Below are 21,455 nucleotides of genomic sequence, written 5' to 3'. Positions count from 1 at the left end.
AGTCAACATTAGATTTTACAGGGCTAACAATAAACATGCTTTTCAAAACCCCAAATGTGCTCTTAAACATAGAGCAGTAACCTGAAAAGCCTGCTGTTTTGCTGTCAGCAAAAATCAATGCTGACCTTCAAAGGAGCAAGTAGCAGCCTTGTTGATCCTTGATGATCTAAGGCAAGCCAAGCCTTCTGGAGAGAGATGCGAGCCTTTGCCGGACCCAGTAACACAGACGGTCTGTAAAGAAGGTTTTGGACTCACACGTCTCCGGAGCAGAAGGTCAGACATGAACCAAAACCACAGCACTGTCGTCTCCCCCGTGGTTGCCTCTCCGTCACCCGCCTGCCCGAGGGCCGCCGGGGCGGGCGCGCTGCCCCGGGGGGCGCTTCGCCAGGGACCGGAGGGGACTGCGCTCTGCCCCGCCGCCCGCCGCGGCCTGCCCGCTCCCGCCGCCCGCTGCCCCGCCGCGGCCTGCCCCGGGAGGGGGGGCGGCGCCGGGCGCTCCCCGGGCCCCGCTCTGCCGCCGCAGGCGCTGCTGCGGTGAACGGCTGGTGCACGATCCCGCGGCGCCGGTTTCCAGCGCGCTCCCCTCCCGGCAAGGCAGCGGGGGGGCCGGCCCGGCTTTCTCGCCCTGCCGCATCGCCCCGGCGCCCCTTCCCGTGCCGGCGCTGCCACTCGTCCCCCGCCCGCCGTCGCCGTCGCCTCCCGGAGGCCGACCTGCCGCCGGCTGTGACAGGGGCTCCCAGCCCCGCCGCCCCGCAGCCCCCCTCCCCTTCCCCTCTCCCGCCCGCCCCCGGGCCCTCCTCCCGTCACTGATTCGGCGCCGGAGCCCCGGGTGCCGGAGCCCCCTCCCCAGCACCGGCCCCCGCCGCCGCCGCGGCTCCCGAGCTGTCAGTGCGCAGGCAGCGCCGCGGCCCCGCGAACGGCCCCGCGCCGCCAACGGCCGCCAACCGCCGCCAACGGCCGCCAGCCGCCGCCGCGGAGCCGCCACCGCGGGGCGGCCGCAGGTACCGTGCCGGGGGAGCCGCTGCCGGCGGGGCCGGGCTGCACCTGAAGGGCCGGGGGCCAGCACTGGGATTCCCCGGCCGGACGGGGCGATGGGAGGGGGAGCCGAGGGTGGGCCCGGCCCCAGCGGCGGCTGGAGCGGGGGGGCCGTCGGTACGGAGCGGTGCCCGGGCGGCGGCTGAGGGGCCGTCGGGGCTCTGGCGGCGGCGGCCGCGGCTCCTGGGAGGGCGGGCGCTCGGGGCACGCCGCGGTGTCCGAGCCCCCGGCCCTCGGGACGGCGGGCAGGGCGCCGACGGCCGCCCGGGCGGGCTGCGCTCCCCCTCCGTTCCCCGCGAGAGGCCGGACAGCAGCGAGGAATGGCCGAGCGACCCTCCCTCGCCTCTTTTGCTTCCAGTATTGAATGGCTGGAGTCGATGTGAGAAAGGGCACGGTATGACATTCTGGCCCGCTTCACGTGGAGCCGAGGTCAGAGAGCCTCCCAGGGCTGGCCGGGAGAAAGGGCGTCCTGGAAAATTCCCGCAGGGGCAGTTTTTCAGGTGGGAAATGGCATTAACCTCGCATGGATCTCTACTTCAGTTTGCTGGGGGAACTGCGTCCCAAGGGCTCTCCCAAGAGCAGCGTGTGCAATTGATTCTGTAATGTACAATTTTATGTCAGATGATCTAGTTTAATCCTTCTTTGTGTACTTAGCAACCCCACAGTCATCTCAACCCGCTCCCTAAAATCTCCCAGGGAAGTGGGTCAGCATCTCTCGATGATGTTTCTTGCAGACACTCGGTGAGTTCCTGCGCTGCCGGCTGACTAGAAGGCAGCATTGTGACCCTTCAGTTTATGCACATACTGAATGAGCCATGCTTCAATTATTCATTCTGATGCTATTGCAACCTTCTGCAGTTTCTCTTCTCCAGGGACATGATGTGTAACAAGACTTTGAAATACTTTGTCAATGAGGCTGCAACCCTGTCTAGGCATATGGCAACTGTTTGCTTTTCTAGCCATTCTTAAGGGTTAATTTATAGCAGTAAAAGATATGTCAAGGAAGAAAGAGGATTCCCAGTAGGGCAGCATTACTCTCTACATTCCTTCTCCTTCCCTCTAAAAAGTCATAATTTAGAGTACTGAACAGTTAGCGGACTAGGCTCTACAAACATGTTTCGTATTTTCCATGTGGAAGAAGCAACACTTTCAAAGTATGTTTGGTCTCCATAATGGATAACCTATGGCTTCCACATGGAATTGATCTAAATTTGAAAATTTGTCAGTGTCATAGACGTTTGCTGTTTTGTAGATGAATAAACAGATGCAGAAATGAAATACATTGGAACCAGAGATTTGGCAGCAAAACTTGGAATCCCATTTGTTGTTATTTATGTTTTACTAGTGTGATCATCTGTCCATTGTGCTGTGCTCTCCAGAGCATGCTCATTGACAACCATTCATATTTTCCAAATACAGGAGGCTGGGTGGACCCACAACGACAGCAGATATACTTGCGGAAATACAGGGTAACTGTACTGTGACCTATTGTCAAGTAGGTGTATGATAGCTTTTATATTCTTCATTTTGATAATAGACATATTTCCAAACAGCAGCAAGGCTGACTGTTGATCACCATTCTTAGAACACTCGCTTTTGTATCAAATAGTAATCCAGATGAACACAGGCACACAGAGAAACACTGTATGTCTAAGGTGTAAAGAGCCAAGACAGTTTTAACCTTCTGTGCACAGCACCCGATGACATGAAGACCAAAAGTAAAAGAGGACAGTGCTAGTGGAAAGTGCACATGAAGTGAGCCTGCAAGTGATCACTGTCATTCCACTACAATTTCCACATTCTTATGGTTAGTTATAGTCAGAGAGCATTGAAATGAAATAATCTGATAGTGACAGTAGATTTCCATGGTGGAGAGTACCTCTGAGAATATAATATTTTCAGCTGAGAAGCGTCTCCCCCCAAGAGATACTCATCTTTACATTGACTCTAAGGCAAGAGAATAGAGCAAAAAATAGAGCTTAAAATTGCTAGAGTCTTAAAAATGCTGAAGTCTAGGGCTTTTTTTACCAGCACCTGAGGTCAGATGTTAGGATTTGGTGGAGTTTACTCCTGAACTCTTCCATTCACCCATCCTTTTAAATGCCCCAAATATGGAGTGTATGTTCCTCTCCAAGGTGCACAATTTAAGGAAAATTATGTTCCACTTGCCTTAGAATTACAGCTTACTGACTGTCTGTGGGGATAAGGATCTTTGTGCCATCTTGGAAGACACATTAAGGCTTGGCAATTTGATCATTCATCATACGATATTTGAAAGACTGGCTCCGATTTTCATCCAGCAGAGATTAAAAGCTTTGGCTTTTCTTGATTGACACCCAGAAATTTAGTGTAGGTCAAATTACCCAGCAGACCCAAGTTGAAGTAAAGTCAGGACTTTGTTTTTCCTTTCAGCTTTCCTTTCCCTTTCCTTTTGCCCCTGTTCCAGGAAAGGAAATTTGCCTGATGCTCAAATGAGGTAAGACAGTAATACACAATTGCTGTGCTGCTGGCTCTCTTGTCAATCCCTTGTCTCCCCGAGTGCTTTCTTTTCCCGCAAGGTCTCTCTCTAGTTGCATCCTTCCTCCAGACCGGTTAGAGTACAAAGGAGGAATTCCCGCTGCATCTGATCAAAGGTCTGAGGTTTCCAGCAGAGGTAACATAGCCAGAATCAGGGGATGATCACAGAGCAAGCAATAATTGGCTACTCCAGAGGCTAACAAATGATTACAAGGGCTCCATTGGGAAACAGTACAAATTCATAAAGTCCTATTTCTCCCTCTTCACCCCCCAGCTGGTCAGTTCACCCCATGCATGTTTTCTGCTGTGCCAGCGCCTCAGCCACAGTGCCAGGAAAACTGTCCCTATTGGGTTAAGGAATCTGGGGAGACTGGTACTGGAATGAGAGCCAGTGCCAGATGACAGAGTCAAGCCACTGTTGTCAGTATTCCTGTGTACACAAAGGCTTACTGTCTGCTGTGTGCCTGCTTGTGACCACCACGGCTGGTGCCTGATCTCCAAGGAAAGGAACCTGTAGTCCTTTGGTCAAGGGCAGATGCAAAGAAAGTATTTGGTCCATTGAAATCAACTAGCTGCGTTGTTGCATCTCTTCCAACATGTGTTGTGGTGTAACTACAGTGAATGTGATAAATTATGACATTTCTAATATATCCCTAAGTCTATGAAGAGAGCTGGGCACATTTTTCCTATTCATTGTTCCAGTATTCCAGCAGGTTCTATCAGAATTGGCTTTTGTTCATTTTACATATTAAAAGATATTTGTGGCATAAGAGTGAGAGATTTGGATTTTTGTAAGTAAAAGTTGAGATTCCTGATCGTGGCTGCACGTTAATTTAAATATTTGCTTTGGTGAAGCACAGGGCATAGCAGGTGAAGAAGGCTATAACTGGGTAAGCATGATTTTCTGAACGGTAGGTTCTTTAATCATGCCTCATAATCTGTGTGCTTTTAGCCTGTGCCAGTCCTTCAGAGAGGCCACAAGCTGCTTAAAACTGATATGATAGCTGTGTCAGTGTGTCCTGGATCTGCTTTTGTTCAGTGTTTTCTTAGATGACCTGGATGGTAATATAAAGAGTGGGTGTATCACATTTGTCAGGGACATAAAACTGTGAAGCTTGAAATATGCTGGAGGAGAATATTAGAATTCAAAATTATTCCAACAAATTGGAAGAACTGCTAGGGAAAGAACTGGATGAAATTCAGTAGGGATAAATGCAAGGTACTACAATAAGGTAGGAATAATCAACTGCATAAGCATAAGATAAAAGTAAATGACTAGATTGCTACTCTGCAGAAAAGAATCTGAATGTTATGATAGATCACAAGCTGAATATGAGTCAATGTCATGCTGTTGCAAATGAAGACAAACATCTTGCTCAGATATATAAAAGACACATAGTCTGGAAGACATATGAAACAATCCTCCTGCTCTGTTCAGTATTGCTAAAGCCTCAGCTTGCAGGCTATGCAAAATTTTGTTATTACACTTTGAGACAGGTGCGATTCAATCAGAAAGAGTCTAGAGAAGGGCAGCAGGACTCATCACAGGACAGAAAAATTTGACCTGCAAGACAGTTTAAAATAACTGAAATTATTTAGCCCAAAGACCAGAAAGCTGGCAGGGGAATATTATCTTCAGATACAAAATAGAGGAGGGAATGATCTTTTCTTTGGACTCATGGTGGATGCAGCAGAAAGCAACAAGTAGCAGAAAGAAAGATTATTTTAGACTGCAGGAATAATTTTCTAGGACCTAGGATAATAAAAACTGTTGGATATTTGGTCTCAGGGTGTTGTGAAGAGACTCCATTTTGAGAACAAATTAGTTATCTGTGAAGAATGAAATTAAGCTAGTGTCTGTGAAGAATGGAATTAGGCTAGTGATCCTATCATGGAAAAGCACCTTGGACAATCTGACATCTTAAGTTCTCTTCTGGACCATTCTTCTATCATTTTATGAAGGCAGCATGCTCATCTCATGCAAATGAAATAAAAGCTGCCTGCTGACCCTGTTCTGATGTTTGTCTGACATCCAAGGATAGCACAGCCCTAAGAACACTGCAGCTCTTTCTGAAAAGAGCCTGAAAGAAAAATAAGAACTTACCAGAAGACAGTTAAAAGAGGTCTCTCTTTTTGGAGAAGACATAGGGAATGGGACATTCTGAATTCCCTGGATTAGATGCTTGACTGAGACTATGAATGCTGTAAACAATGATATGGAAGAAAAATGGATGAGGATCAGCAGTAACCAAAATTGTCTGAACTGAAAATACAAACTCTTCTAGTATTTTACTCCTTGAATGAAAGGCCATAGTCCAAAAATGCTTTTTTAGAGATAAAATGAAGTAAAATACTGGATTTCGGAATACAAATAAAATACAGTTCTACAACTGATCTTTTAAGGCATTTCTCCAGGAAGAGAAAATCTAGGTCCTGTAGTATTCATGGTTTGATGTATATTGCTTAATGTAAATGGAACAGACGGTCCCCTGTGCATGGTAAAAAAAACCCTAGATCTCTTTGAGGAGATAGATAGAAATAAGAGAGCAATGATCATCTCTTTTGGATGCTGCAGTGGAGTGATGCACATAAGATCCTGAATAGAACATGTTTTGAGCCCAGCCAAAGAATTTTTTAATCCTCTAAAGGGAGAAAGATTTTCCTCTCCCCCCAGGCTTTAGACCTTTCCACTCAGACAAAAAGAAAAGCTCTTAGAGAAGTTAAAGACACACTGGGAGGAGTAGTGTTTTTTATACTAACCAGGCAATAGGGAATTTTTTCTATGAAAACAGGTACTCTCTGGGACTGAAAAGCTGCAAAGCAACTGCTGGAAAAAAATCTGTGTTGAATCAACAAGACAAGGAGAAAATGAAGAATTAGACTGCGCTTTTTAGAAGGCTGTTTTCATGCAGCTGTTGTTCAGTGAACTGTAACATATTAGCATTATAATCTGGTGTCATTTAAACACTCTTACACTAGAATTATCCATAAATTGATGGAAATCCTCATATTTTGATTTACTCTGGGACATGTGAGCACAAACTGACACTATATAAGCTCTGATTGATTTTCCTGCTGTTCCCTTCTTCTACTGCTGCTTGGATACTTTGGGAAAAATTATGATTTGCTTAGAAAGCCAGTCACTTGATGCTCCAGGTATTTCAAAGTAAATTCATATCCTTTCCACCCAAGGACTGACCAGTGCTTCACATTAGCTTGTGTTACTTTGCCTGAGTTTATTTCGTTGCTTCTTCTTCCATCCTTCCCTTTGCTTTCTTTGCATCTCATATGAGTATATGAAACCCAGTCATTATTTGAGAGACAGAAAGGGTATCCAAAAGAAGGCTTTCTGTGACCCAGTGCTAAAGGAGGTTCAGCTTTGGAACAAGGTGGTTCTGGAAGGAGATAAAGCAAAGGATAGCTGCTGTAAAAAAATCTCCTTTTTACTGGTGGGAGGAGGCAACAAGGTGGAGGGGTTGTTCTCTAGGAAGCTTGGGAGGAAATCTGAGAGGCTGGGCAGAAAACTATTGAACATGCTGGAGGGGGTTCCGCGGATGGTAATCTGTTGGAAGCTGTTGATAATTGTCTTGAGAAGGAAAGGTGTTAGACAGAAGTAGCTAGAAGGAAGGTAGGGGACTGAAAGAATTTGAGTAGAGGGAACACTGGCTTGAAATACATATTGAATGTGTACATTTGGGTTTAGGGGTGCATGGCTGAAAATTTCTCAGTGCGATTGTGAGGAAATTGTGTGGGCTATTGCAAATGATACTTCTGTCAGTATGATCTGCATATTTAATGCAATGTAACAATATCCTGTTTTAAATAAAGCATCTGCATAACAGTGTTCAGAGCAGCCATATCCTGCATGCTATTTTTTTTTTTCTTTTTTAATTTGTCCAGTTAGGGTCTAAAAGTTACGTAAAAGCTGCCAGTGGATTGCTGCAATCATTGTTTTAGTATTTTAGCAAAATTCTTTTCCTATAAGCAAAAATCAGAGGCAGCAGCTTCAAGCTGTCAAAGGCAATTTTGCCTAGGAGGAATCTGGCTGGTCACGCAGATGAGTGTGGAATCTGTGAACACTTGACAGGCTCTAAGCACATTCTCACTGTGAATGAGGAACTGATGAGTAAACAGCAGTGTCCAGCAGCGCTTTTTAATGGTAATGCCAAAGCCTTTTACCAACAGCTTCCCAGTGCAGATGGAGTTTTACAGAATAAGTCACACAAGCAATTCTGCTGTCATCATGAGGGGATTGCTGTTTTTTAAATACTGGAAACAATATAAAACCAGAAAGCAGGTATGGGAAGACTTTGAAAGACAATGTGTGTATTGAGGAAATTGTTCAGCAAATGTTTCTGTCTGTCCCTCCAGCCAGGGCAGTAGACTCTGCCTTGCGGGCAGCAGCACCTCTGTGTCAGATTGTCACAGAAAAATCGAAGTTAAAAGGCACAATTGTAAAAACTTTACTTGTATGGGTTTTAAGGGTGGGCCTTCATAGCTCCCTGTTGAAGAAGATGACAAGTTGATTAAATGCATGGCCCAAAATATACTGAGAGTTTAAAAAGTGGAAGCAGAAACTGACATTTTCGTGACGATAACAGCTATCAATTCACAGCTTTGGGATGTCTTGTTTGCACCAGCTATAGCATTCTGAGAAATAGTTGGAAGGGCCCAGGTTCCAGCTGCCTATAGGGATTCTTCAGAGAGGTCTCATTACAAGGGATTTGGCAGAAAAGACCACTGGAAATGGGGAACTGCACATTGCTGATTGTGAAGGGTCAGTATTAACGAACATGACAATGACTGACTTTGCTAATTTACTTTGGTACTTTTAGCTGTGTATCTGTAGACATGAAAGAATGCTACTGGGCCAAGAATTTGATAAACCTGATGCATTAAAAGCAACTGATACTGAAGAGCACCATGTGTATTGCAGAATGTCATTGTTAATCAAGAACTGCTGTACCACCCAAGGGAAGACTGGGTCTCAAGAGACTGTTTAGTGACAAAAGTGGGGAGTAGTCACATGCAATTATTATTTTTTAAATTTTTGTTTCTTGAGCTGTCTACCAATGCACTGGGTATGAAAGCAACAGGATTGTCACGTCAGACGATTAAAGAACAGGACTGGAAAAAAGACTCATTAGCATATGTGGACTTTGACTGACGCCTCCCTTTCCCCAAACAGAGTTTGTCAGACCAGAGTTTTCATTCTGGAATAATCCTGGCCTCTGTTTTGGTGCTGAGTGCATGGTGCTTGTTTCTTCTCAGTTCTCCAGCTCCAGGCCTGTGTCCTGACCCAGCAGGAGGAGGAGCAGAAAGGAAGATGCCAGAGCAAAGATGGAAGATACATGGTTCTTAATGCTTGTATCACCTTCATCACTAAAGTAGAGCTCAGTGAATTTCCAGATTGAGATGTTGCAGCATGTTGGAAGTAAAGAGCAGCACTGCAGTGCAATTCACAGTGTTCTCTGAGTATCTTCACAGTAATGAAACAGCAGGACATGAAAAGAAATGAATGATGTTTTGGCTGAGTGGGATGGCAGATGTTAAAAGACAGCATGCTTTCCTGCCTTACCTGTCAAGACAAGAAAAAAACTACCAAGGAAAGCAACATTCCTGAAGACAAATGCCCCGGTACAGACAGAGTTTTTTCAGATGGATTTGCAGTCTGCTGTCAGAAAATACCAGTCAATAGCATGTGACATTTTCTCAAAGTTGTATAGTGCAGTCTTTGATGGATAAAAAGAGCAAAGCAATTATGCTTCCATTCATGAAACAGTGTTACAAGTTGATGTATCCAGCAAAGGGAACTGAATCTTATCCTTCCTGAAAATTTCAGTTAACTGCAGGTAATCAAGAGGGGGACCAGAGTTACCCAACTTGTGGACATCTTTGGTTGTATCGCTAGATCAATGCTCAGCAGTCAGTGAGCTCAGACATGACTAGGAAACAAAAATGCTTTTGTCGTTGCATGTTATCCCAGCTGGCACTCAGCTATCCATTAATTACCCTTTGGGGGCGACTACTGGACTCCGCAGGCTCATCTAAACTTGTGATTTAATGATCAACAAGCAAGAACCAGCATATTCCCTCTAGTTTTTATCCAGGTGGGTGATGTTGCAGGTCTTAGAGCAATGACTGGAGGGCAGCGTTCCAGTGAGTGGGGGAACAGGTTGGAAGCAACAACTGCAGGCACAGAATTCCAGGAAAAATGAGAATTATGTGCCCACTCAAGTGAGAGAGAAAGAGAAGGTGTGGCTGTGCAGCTAGAGAAGAAAAGAGACAAGAAAAATCTAAAACTTTTTCTATATTTTTATTAGGACCTTACATAGCAGTTGAAGTTAGATACTGGCTGATGCACAGTGCAGGAGCACAGACTCACAGGAAGGAAACTGAAGACATAAACCCATTATAGATACAACAATAAATAAACATTGAGAGAACACCACAGGTTCCAATATCTCTTATACTGTCTTCACAATCTCATGTACAACAGTCTTCAACAGGAAGGTGTAACACAAAAGTTGTAATTCCTGTAATGTATAGAGTTAAAATAACTTTCCTATTTAGTGCAGCTTTATAGGTGTCAGGTTCCACGGGTTCCTATTAGTTCCTGGACAAATAAACCTACTATTAACAATTGTTTTCATTCCTAATGAGAGAACAAGAGGAGAACATCAAAGGATCATTGTGAGATTTTCCCCAACTGTTGAGCTGTACCTGACAGGTCTGCTGGACAGCTGGGCATGTGAATGAAAGTAGCAGTATGGAACAGGAAGGAAGGCCAGTACAGCCTGTGTTTAGCTGGAACACTTACTCTCATCCTGACGAAATTTCCTTTAAAGTCTGTAAGTATTTGTTACAACTAAGGATTGAAAGAAAATTGACAAATAGGGCATCAACTCTGAGACCAGCATAGGAACTTCCTCTTCTGGTCTGCATGGTTGGAGGATGAAAATTTTCATTCAGCTGCATTGAAGGAAACTGCTGCTTAGCTGCATAGAGGAAAGTGTGGTTTAAAAAAATCAATGGTTACCTGCACTGTAGATACCTACCTATAGTAAATACTGTAAATACCTATGTATAGTCTCTGAACTGTTGATGGACTTTCATTTGTTAACAGAAGGAGTGGGGAGTATCCCAAGAACTAAACTTTCCTTCACTGGAAGGAAGTGGGGTAGAAAAACTGGGCCATGGTATGTAACAATAAAATTGAAAGAATAAAGGGGTTAGAATCTGAGTTGGTTCTAGAGTACTGGTTCTAGTGTCATTCCACCCACCTAGTGATTCCACTTTGTCATTCAAAGCTTTGTTTACCCTAATGATTATAATGCAGAGATATTTTTAAAAATAAAAAAGCCCTTAAGGATGTGAACTACACCACCACTTCAGGAAAACCTAAGAACAAGCTTGTGTTCAGTGGGGCTGTCTAAACAGCCTTTTCATTCTTTATCAACCCTTTACAGTCCCCATGCTTCATAGTTCTTGGGAAAACCATTCATCTTTTTCCTGCCCAAACTCCTACTAAAAGAGAAAAATTACAAGAGTAGTCTGTGATGCTGAGCCCATCTGTGTCTTCCTTAGGTTCCCAGTTTTTCTCCCTAACCCAGAAATGTATTCTGCAAACACTTCTAAACTTTCTCCCTCATTGCCTCTTACGAGAGTCTCTCATGATCTGTATAGCCATTACCTTCCTCTTCAGATTCTCCTTTAGCACTGCTGTCGTAGTAACTGGATCTTGCTTGTTGACTCCAGCTGCTCAAAGGATGAAATTGAACCATCTTATTTGCTGATGCTTTCATTTTAACACCTTTAATCCTGCAGTGTTTTGTTTTTTTCCCATACTTATCATAGTAAAAGTCAGAAATCTTATGCTACATTTGCTTGTTATTACCTATATGCCCTATCCTATGTCTTCTAGACTGTAAGCATCTTTTAAAAGCTCTTCTACAGAGTACAGCAATGTGCAATTCAGCAGACTACCATGGTTTAAATATCTTAAGCCAGGTGAGGAGTTTAAAATAAAATAATCTCTGTAACTAAGTCTTGTTCATTCTTAAATAATAATTTCCCATTTTTCCTTGAAATAGCCTGAATTGTGTTGCTTGTGCTCAGCATTCTTCCTCATAAGTGTCAGTTACTCCAGTAGGTCTGTTGCTGGGGCAGTCCGTCTGGCATTGTCCCTGTGCTTCATATGGTTTTACCTCCACAGGCAAAGTGAAAAAAATCCCCAGTCCTCCCACCACATGGCTTCCAGCCCAGCCACCTGGAACAATGAAATTGCCCTCTACTCCGTTTTCGGAGGTCTCTGTCCCTTTCTGTCTCTTTAGAGCTAGCTTTGGCACTGGCCAGCCTGCCTTTTGGGGCCTTCCTCTCTCTCTCTCTTAACTGAGATCTTTATGGCATGTGCTGCCAAAGTGTCAGTTACTTGCTTTTACCTATAAAAATACCTCCTGGTATTCCAGGCCAGGCTGTCTCTGTTAATCCTTTATGCCAGTGTGATCTGCCTTCTGGTGCAGCAATCCGGTTCCTCCTGGGGAGTCGGGATGCTTCAACAAAGCCTTGTTCCACAGGCTCAGCATCTTTTTGCATGCACCAGAAGAAAGAAATGCACACATAAACCAGGCTAAAAAGGAAATTAGGTTTGGGGGTGGGAAAAGAGATGGTTTAACTCTGGCATTACTGTAACTCTTAACAGGATCCATGCAAAAATTCCTACTGTTGAAATGGTCTTAGTGTTTTATGTCTAAAGGTAGCAGTGTTTAATAAACACTGTACAGCAGCAGACTTCAGGCTTTCTCAGGCCATGGCTTCCAGTCTTCTCTGGCCTACGCTTTCCCAGAAACCATTCATCACTGAACTCATTCCCAGCATTGGCCAGTTTTTTTCACTACTTACTGCTGGTGTGATTTCAGTGGCAGCTTATCAGCAGTTTGTTTTAACTGCATGCGCAGATCAGCTTCATAGCATTCAACACATTTTATGAACTACAGTTTAGACTCAAATGTTCTAACAATGTTTTCTGTTCTTCCGCTTCTGATCAGTATTAGAGTAGGTTCCTTGCTTTACAGTTTTTAGTCTTGTTTGCTTGAGGAGTGTGTATGTAGTAAACAGTTGGATTTGTGTAATTTGTTCACTTAGAAAAGGATGTAAAAAGATATTATATTACATTTTAAAGCATTAAGTCTGTTAGAATAACTCCTTGCTCCAACATAGGGTTTATTCAACCATCTTCTCTGCTAAAACACCACTTTCTCTGTCTAAGTGAATATATTTTAAAATATACACAGTAGCCAAAACAAAAGACGCAGTTGTCACCCTGGCACTTCAAATGTGTATAACAAATTTCCTTCAGTGCTGTTATAGGAAGAAAAATCTTAATGTTAGTACTATCATGTTTCCATTTTGATCAGTGAATATAGTTCATCTTGTATATCATAATTTTATCTTAAATAAGAGTTTAGGGCTTCAGTTGAAATACAGCACGTTTAATTAATAATCTGAAGGGCAGGCTAACGTCAGAGGTTTATGCCAAAATACAGTCTCTTAATTTTCTTTTCCTGAGTATGGCTGGAGCTAAGGCACTTCAAAAGATTTTTTGTCTCTCCACAGATCTTTGAGTACACAGAAGCTGGTTTATTATGTTAAAGGACTCCCTTGACTCAAGGAAACATTTAAAATTAAGTACTTTCTATATTAATGCCATACAGTTCTGTCATTCAAGGTGTGGCTTATAGTTTCCAAAAAGCATCCTGAATGCTAGGTTAATAGTTGGACTCGATCTTAAAGGTCTTTTCCAACCCAAACGATTCTATGATTCTACACTTCAGACAATTTTGTGCCTCTCAGGGTTGTTCCAGAGTTCAAAAAACCACATGCATCAAAAGCAGAGGAAGACTGAAGCCATAAGTGAATCCTTATTTTGTCACACAGTACTTTTTATACAGATTTTGCTTTTGAGGATCTGCTACAATTAATTACTTCTTGATGTTGGAGAAGTGATGCATTTGCATCATTATCTGATGCTTTTAATCTGTATTGGATGAGTGGAACAGACAGTATGTGGTAACTGGGAAAAAAATTACCTTGCTAACTATAGTCTGAGACAGCTGTTCATTACACAGGCTTTCACTGATTCAAATAATTGAAACATTTGCAGATGACCTTAAATATTAGAGTGAGAACTAAGAAGAACAGAGCTTTGCTCTTACAGCTTACAGGATTTTAAGAACTTTTACTAACAGTTAATCCAACTGCACTGCTTCACTTTTGCTTCATACCTCATTTTTTCAGTGACCTTCTGAGTTAAACTCCCACGGAAATTAAAGGACTCTTGCCTAAGGTAGGACCAGGGAATCTAGCTCATTAATATTTTGGAATAAAAAGAAAACCCTTGTGAGTTTTACAAGAAGGTCTGGCCTGCAAGTCTAGGAATGGGGTGACCTTTCTATTATTGAAAGTCCTTTTGTAAATCCATGGATTTCAGTAGGAGAGTAAAGCTAATTGTGTTTCCACTGGTGGATTGGTTCTGTTCTAGGACAGAAAAATCACCTCCAGCAAGCATGAAGCTATTAAAGTTTCCTGGGCCATGCAAATGGTGAATTCTGCAGCTTTATTTTCAAAAAAGATTTGCCACTTCTGTTCTGTTATGTGAGTCACTACCATTTTAGCCTCTTCAGGTCATTAATTTAATGTCAGTGCCTTTGAGACCTGTTTAGCTCCATCATGTATTATGTGCCTCCTATTCCAAAATTAGTTGCTTGACTTCTTCCCTGAGGGCTGCTGTCTCTGTTGGTACTGCCTAGTGTAAAGGCAGTAGCATACCTTGTTTATCCTTTGGGTCTGCTTTGCTTCATTGCATACTTCTGTCATGCTAAAACAATAAGGAGTGGTAGAGTAGGGGACAAAGGGCCCGTGATGAAGACCTGCTTTTCATCTCCAGCCTGGGTCTTTTACTCAAAACTCTGCAGTTTTGAAACTTATGTCATAGCATGAACTTAAGGCTGATATCACAGTGTCCATGACCAGCCTCACGTCCCTGGTGCTACCTCTTCCCTGCTGTAAGAGACCTATCGCAGTAAAAGAATTGGGCACCAGAAGCATTTGCTGGGGGAGTAACAGAGCATTTTGGAAGCTTTATGTTTCAGACTTGCTATGCTAATACTCAAGTCCAAGAGTTGTTGTGAGTTGCCTCTGTTTATGGCAGCCTTGTAGCTAACTGAGTCTTCCTAATGATTGGCAAATTATTCTTAGATTGGTTTAGTATGAGAGGCAGTTATTAGATACTTTCTAAATTATTTTTAAAAGATAGGGAACCTAAATAGTCCTGAAAGTGGTGAGTGGGAGCTGTCAAGGAAACAGCTTGCTAATAGAAACACAGCATAATTAACTGCCTTATTTAAATGACTTACCCATAAGTTATTGGAAAGAGCTGATAAGTAAGAGACTGCCACAGCAGAGAGAGAGTCTTTGCAACTGTAACTGAGTGATCCAACCTTTAATAAGTGACCTTATTACAAATAAATGAGCTTTGGGATAGAAACAAGGATAGTGGTCATTTGAAGGAACATAAGGTCAGATTAACTACAGAGTTTATTAAACTGTTTTGTCATTTTGTGGGGTTTTGGCCAGCGGTGGTGTGTTTGCAGTGTATTCCCTGACTCCTGGATACACTGAGTGAGCTCTGGGGCACAGGCAGTGCTTTAGAACCAGGCTTGTTAGTGTGTCTAAAAGCACAAATGCCAAATCCTTTCCTGTCATTTTGTGCAGCCATGCCACAGTCATCCTGGTTCTCCCTGCAGCCACACTACGGTGATCATTGGAATTACAATGGATGAATAAGAATCAGAAACAACTAATAGCCCCTGTAAGTTTGCCTTTAGGGCTTGGTTTTCTAAGCTGGAAGCTGAAATGAACCTGCCATGCTAGATAGAGCACTCTGCATTCTGCGAAAATAATACTGCTGAACCAGAGGCTGAGCTCACAGTGTGACAGTTTGGGATTTAGTTCTTGGTGGGATGTTAGGGCTTATTAGTGTTGTTTAAATGGCAGCAATAGCCAAGTGCTGTACAGACATGGGAAGAGAGACTGCCCTGAGGAGCTCACAAACTTAATGGCGAAGCGAGGTAAAATGAAGACAGCATGAAAGCAGATGCATGGCAGTTAGCAATGCCTTAATAGTTCCATTGAAAATGCTTTCTTAAATTAATTTGCTGGATGAAAGACAGTCTGTCTGTGAGACCTGCCATTAGCTGGTTAGTTCCATGTAAGTGTCATCACTAGAGTTAGTAGCGAGTGAATTTTCAGCTGTGAGAAGGCAGTAGCTATGGGAATCAGTTATAGAACCAGGAATCATGACTTAGGAGGTCTCTAGTCTGACCTCCTGCTGAAGGCAAGGCCAACACTGTATGCTCACCAGGTTGCTCAACAGCTTAATCCGGCCTGGTTCTGAAAACTTCCAAGGATGGAGATTTCACAGTCTCTCTGGGCAAACCGTTCCATCCTTAATTGCCCTCAGCATAAAATTATTTTTCTTATATCTGGTCTGAACTTTTCCCTTTGGATTTTATGACCATTTTCTCTTATTCTCCCACCATGCACATCAGTGAAGACCCTAGCTCTGTCATCTCAGTAACCTTTTCATGGATACTGGAAGACTGCTACTAGTTCCCCCCAAAGCTTTCTTGTCTCCATGCTAAATAGGCCATCAGCCTCTCCTCAGAGGGCAGGTGCTCCAGACCTGATCCATCTTGCTGGAGATCCTGCTGCCCTTTTCTGGAGTCATTCAAATGCCAGCTAAATGGGAATAATCACTGCCTGTGGTTACTGGCCACATTCTGCTGAAGCACCCCAGTGTGCTGTTAGCCTTCATTACTTGCAGGGCACAGCAACAACTCAAGTATAAATTATTGTTATCCAGGACTCCTAGATCCTTTTCAGTAGCACTGCTCCCCAGCCAGTTAGTCGCCAGCCTGTACAAACACACAGGGTCAGTCCATCCCAGGTACAGGAATTTGCATTCATCCTTGCTGAATTTCCTTTCAGCCCATTCCTCCAGCCTGTCTCAGTCCCTCTGAATAGTAGCTGTGCCTCCAAGTGTATTGACAAACCCTCTGTTTGGGTATCATCTGCATCCTAGATGAGAGGGTATTCTGTCTTGTTCTCTAGGTCATTGATAAAAAATATTAAAGAGGACATCTGAAATTAAATATTAAACACTACTAGCCCGTAAGTCTGACAACCCAGCCCGTTTCTCACTCATCTAGTAGTCCTCTTATCTAGATTCTAACATCACAACTTGGATACAGGAATGCTCTGGGAGACCCTAACAAAAGCCTTGCTAAAAGATAAGTGACATCCACTGGTCTCTTCTCACAAGAAAGCAATCAGTTTGGTTAGACATGATCTACCCTCAGCTGATCAACGCATGCTAAATGATGTCCTGTCCTTTGCCTAGAAATGTGTTCCAAGAACACTCTATGATTTTCCCAGGGACGAAAGTGAGGAGCTAACTGGCCAGTCAGCCTGTAGTTCCTTGGGTGGTCTCACTTGTCCTTTCTGAAGATGGGCACATTTGTCTTTCTCCAGTCACCAGAGATCTCTTCTGATCTCCGTGACCTTTCAAATGTGATACAAAGTGGCCTCAGTATGACACCAGTGAGTTCTCTCACCACCCTTCAGTGCAACCCATGGGGTCTATGGATGTGCTCAGGAGAAGCAGGCTAAGGCAGGGAAAACAGGGGCATGGGGGAAAATATTGAAGTGTTTGTGAGACAAGTAATCTAATGTAAAATTAGGGCATGGATGGATATTTGATTTTGTCTTTGTTAGTGTGTCACTTTCATGTAATTGAGAATCTAGTTCATTCTTGGTTTCATATCTATTAGAGCTGCATTTCAGACTTCAGTTTTATTCTGAAGTGTGAAAGAGCAGGGACTGTAGGTCAAGCTGAATTCCTGTTGGTGAGTGATTCCAGGTATTACATCTTGCCAAAACAGGATCCCATTGCTGCCTCACAGGCTACGTGGATAACATCTGCTTTACTTCTATTACTCGACCATCCCAGTTGATTCAAATATTTCCCCCTTTATCCTTTCTAATTCAGGATGTGTCTTCACCCCTTCCCCCAACAAGTAGCATGTTTTGCTCCTGTTCTGCTGGTCTGTGAATTCATTGTTTGCAGGCTGGCAAGGCACCAGTTCTGGGGTGACAGATGGAGCAGACTGCAAACCAGGCAGTTGCCTCCCAGCCTGAATGATATTTTAATAAGCACAATGAGGTGACAGAGAGAAAAGCTTCTCACTGGAATGACTGACAGTTTTGTTTTCAGCCTGAAAGCACTAATAGATGATTTTTGGCCTTGGTCCAAAAAAATTACAGAAACTAGAAGGAAAAAATCCTATTATCTCCTAACTTATCGCTTTTTTCAAGGGTCAAGGAAGTTTTTTCTCTCTGGTCTGTTATCCAGATAGGGTATGCTTTCGGTATTTCAGATCTCTCTTGGGGATTCTATACTTTGGGAGACTCACCTTTTGTTATTTCTTTTTTCCTTCCTTTTTTTCATCTCATTCAATTTCTTCATTGTCATCCTTTCCTTCCCTAACCAGCTACTAAGAAGAACATTAACTCTATCCCCGCTGAAAGCAGGACAACATTCCCCTTTTTAGTATCTTTACACTCTTCACAGATTCATGGTGAAGTCTGTCTGAATTACGGGGTCTACCAACTTACTCGGCTTCCAGCTTCCACATTCTGTGAGACAGCTAGTGCAGGGCTAGGCGATGGCATCTGCATGGGCAACTCTAGAGCATATGTCATCTTCTCCCTGACCCTCAGCTGTATCTCAGTCATATAATACAGGGTCTGTGTAGGGCTTTGTCTCATCCTTGGTCTTATGAATAAAAGCACTACAAAAGCAAGCTCTGGCAAACCCCAGCAAGCTGAGATCCCTCTGCATTGTGAGCAACACAGTGTTTTGCAGACAAGTGTAGCATAGCGAGGCTTTCAAAGGAGAAGATTCTTGTTCTTCCTATGAGTACAGGGAGAAAAGGTCCAGCGCTCTCTAGAAAAATATCAAAATGGTGCTGGGATCTGAAGTGAGATATGGTCCCGTACACTGATCAGAGTATGCACTGGGAACTTCTCAATATTTGGACATAGTCCTTCATGTCTGTTTAGCAAGAATCAAGTCTGGGTTTCAACTCATAAACTGGAAGTTAATGGAATTACTGCTAAAATATGCTTCTTTGTCCTTTCAGATACAATGATGACACTGAAGGTTCAGATCCTCTTTGGATTCCTTTGCTGCATGATTTTTCTGCCTACAGATGGCTTCCCAGCAGACACCAGTAGTGAATTTCGCTCTGCTTTCTCTGTGGCCAGAACCAGCAGCATGGAAGGGAGCTCTGAGATGGTCATTACCTTTGACAAAGTATATGTGAACATTGGCAATGACTTTGATCCCAAGACTGGATTGTTCCGCTGTCGGATCCCTGGAGCCTACTACTTCTCCTTCACTGTTGGGAAATACCCAAAGAAAAACTTGTCTGTCATGCTGATGAGAAACAAGAATGAGGTGCAAGTGATTGTGTATGATGAACATCACCGCAAGGAACGGAAAGTAGCCAGCCAGAGTGCCATGCTGCAACTTGACTACGGTGACACAGTTTGGCTGCGTTTACATGGAGATCCCAAATATGCTCTTTACAGCAATGTGGGCCCCTATACAACTTTCAATGGCTACCTAATCTATCCAGACACTTCTGGCTTCTTCCAGAATGCTCTTAGCTCCCAAGAGCTGGGGCCACACCATTACACTATTCAGCAACTTCCCAGAGAGCAAAGTGAAGTTTCACAGCGACACGTGTTATCTGATCAACCCAACAGGGAACAAGATCCTCGCTCTGCATTTTCTGTTGCCCGCTCACAGAGTCTCCTGGGCACAGATGACAAGCAAACCCAGCATGAGCCAATCACATTTGACACCGAATTTGTGAACATTGGAAAAGATTTCAATTCCTCCACTGGCATCTTCTCATGTCGTATACCTGGTGCGTACTATTTCTCCTTCACCATTGGCAAAATGCCCTTTAAGACTATGTCAGTGAAGCTTATGAAGAACCACAATGAGGTGCAGGCCATGATCTATGATGACAACCACTCCAAGAGGCGGGAGATGCAGAGCCAGAGTATCATGCTGCCTCTGCAGTATGGGGACACTGTTTGGCTCTACAGCCATCAGCACGATGGCTATGGTGCCTACAGCAACCATGGCAAGTACATCACCTTCACGGGCTTCCTGATCTATTCAGATGCTCAGCCAAAGCGGCTTCCAGGTGCCAGCGAACCCCAAGGGTCAAAATAATTAAATGCAGCTGTGCAAGGAGCATAAGAAAAACCAAGGTGCCGTGGACTTGGGTATAGCTCCTCTTTGAATATTGTTCTCTACTTCGAGCATGCTATCATGTGTCCAGTGCTTTCCTTATGCTGCACGCTTGTGCCCGATCTGCAGGGCCACTTCTGTGTCTGCCATTGATCCATAGAAAGGTCTTTACAGGTTGTATGTGAGTGTCCTGTGTTGGTGTTTGATTTAAGCATAAAGCATGAGGTAGTTTTGGGGCAGGGGTGGGGCAGTGTAGTGAGATACTGAGGATCAGGAAACTGCTGCAGTAATGTTACTGCAGATCTCCAGCATCCAGAAAGCAAAGGATGTGGTGACTTTCCTTGCATATCTGGGGAGGGAATAAATGTAATGAAAATAAATGTAATAAAAATACAAAAGATGTAACATTTTCTCAGATTGGAATTTGTCGTTACCTGGGAGACCTGTGTGCTTGTCACTGGCTGAGGTACCAGTTCAGGAGAGAAAGAAGCATGGTGATCATAGGAGCTTCAGTACACGCTACTGAGCCAGTCTGTCTCTGTATGCTCTTTTTTATCATCCATGGTGTGAAGTGTTGGTACCTCTTATGTTTTTATTGCAAATTTCACGACATTTGGTGCTTTTCTCAATCTGACATTGATGAAGAAGCTGTGTTTGGGAACTTCAGCTTTCATTCAATGAAAATAATACATATAGAAACAAACAAAAAAGTAGGCTTCTAGCCTTGTAGTAGAGGATGAGGGCTCAAATCTGTGAATGGACCATCCTCTGAAAGCTCAGAAGCAAGGTAAATAAGAAGAACTACAAATGTGTTTTAAATCTCTTAATATTTGGGTGAGGAGCAGGCTCATAATGTATGAGTGTGGGTAGTATCATGCCATGCAATGGCAGTGTTGACTGCAGGGCATTACGTTCTCCAGGAAAGCTCCTTGAGTACAAGGGTATGGCCAACCTGCCATACGCTCTATCAATAACCCAGTGCAAATGGGTTCAAAGGTACCATTAAGTGATATTTTCAGCATCTGTGTTCCAGTGGTTTCTTACCCGCTGTGTTCTGCTGAGCTGTAGTGCTGCTGTAAAGGGACTGATGTGGCTGCAGAGGACACTGATGTGTTCCTCAGGGCAGCTGGGAGCGATGGTGGAATCCACTGAGCAGGTAGTAGGAAAGCAGAAAGCTGGAGGCTTCGTCATGGTGCAACTGGTGCTGTTTCAGTTGAGCTGAATCCTGGTTTGTCTCTCAAAAGACAAACTGCAACAGTGCATCATCTTGAGTGTGCAAGAAATTTTGCAACTTCACTTGAGTTTAATTTACAATCTGCTCAACAGATAGCAATGCTCTTAAACTGATCCTAACAAAATCCTGAATTCAAACCAGTGTATTTGCATCTGAGTCACCAAGCCAACCGCCTCAGCCTTTATCCAGACATTCATATAGCTCAGACCATTGTATTCTCCAGCAAGACAACATTTTCATGCACTAGTGCTACCCCAGCTCAGCTTTTTAATGATATTCTCTGCC

The 21,455-nt window shown here is 43.7% G+C and overlaps 1 protein-coding gene across 4 annotated transcripts; it reads left to right on the top strand.

Moving 5' to 3' along the window:
• The first annotated feature begins 165 nt into the window (after nucleotides 1-165).
• On the top strand, nucleotides 166-20,338 carry C1QTNF4 (C1q and TNF related 4). Of its 4 annotated transcripts, none has more exons than XM_040601703.1 (2): nucleotides 166-273; nucleotides 18,813-20,338. In XM_040601703.1, exon 2 carries the CDS (start codon nucleotides 18,818-18,820, stop codon nucleotides 19,916-19,918), a length of 1,101 nt encoding a protein of 366 aa, XP_040457637.1. In that variant the 5' UTR covers nucleotides 166-273; nucleotides 18,813-18,817; the 3' UTR covers nucleotides 19,919-20,338. The 4 variants fall into 4 exon arrangements, with proteins under 4 accessions (XP_040457637.1, XP_040457639.1, XP_040457638.1 ...); XM_040601705.1 differs by lacking the exon at nucleotides 166-273 and adding an exon at nucleotides 784-1,001; XM_040601704.1 differs by lacking the exon at nucleotides 166-273 and adding an exon at nucleotides 1,096-1,535.
• The last annotated feature ends 1,117 nt before the right edge of the window (nucleotides 20,339-21,455 follow it).

Source organism: Falco naumanni, chromosome 7 (assembly GCF_017639655.2).
Source record: "Falco naumanni isolate bFalNau1 chromosome 7, bFalNau1.pat, whole genome shotgun sequence".
Lineage (NCBI taxonomy): Eukaryota > Metazoa > Chordata > Aves > Falconiformes > Falconidae > Falco > Falco naumanni.
The sequence above is the reverse complement of the archived record's forward strand: the minus strand, read 5'-3'. Positions and strand labels throughout refer to the sequence as shown.

Coding starts and splice junctions, on each gene's coding strand:
- C1QTNF4 (XM_040601702.1), top strand. CDS start 18,658: ATGGTCCCGTACACTGATCAGA. Junction 18,680..18,812: donor GGTCCCGTACACTGATCAGA/GTATGCACTGGG, acceptor TTGTCCTTTCAG/ATACAATGATGACACTGAAG.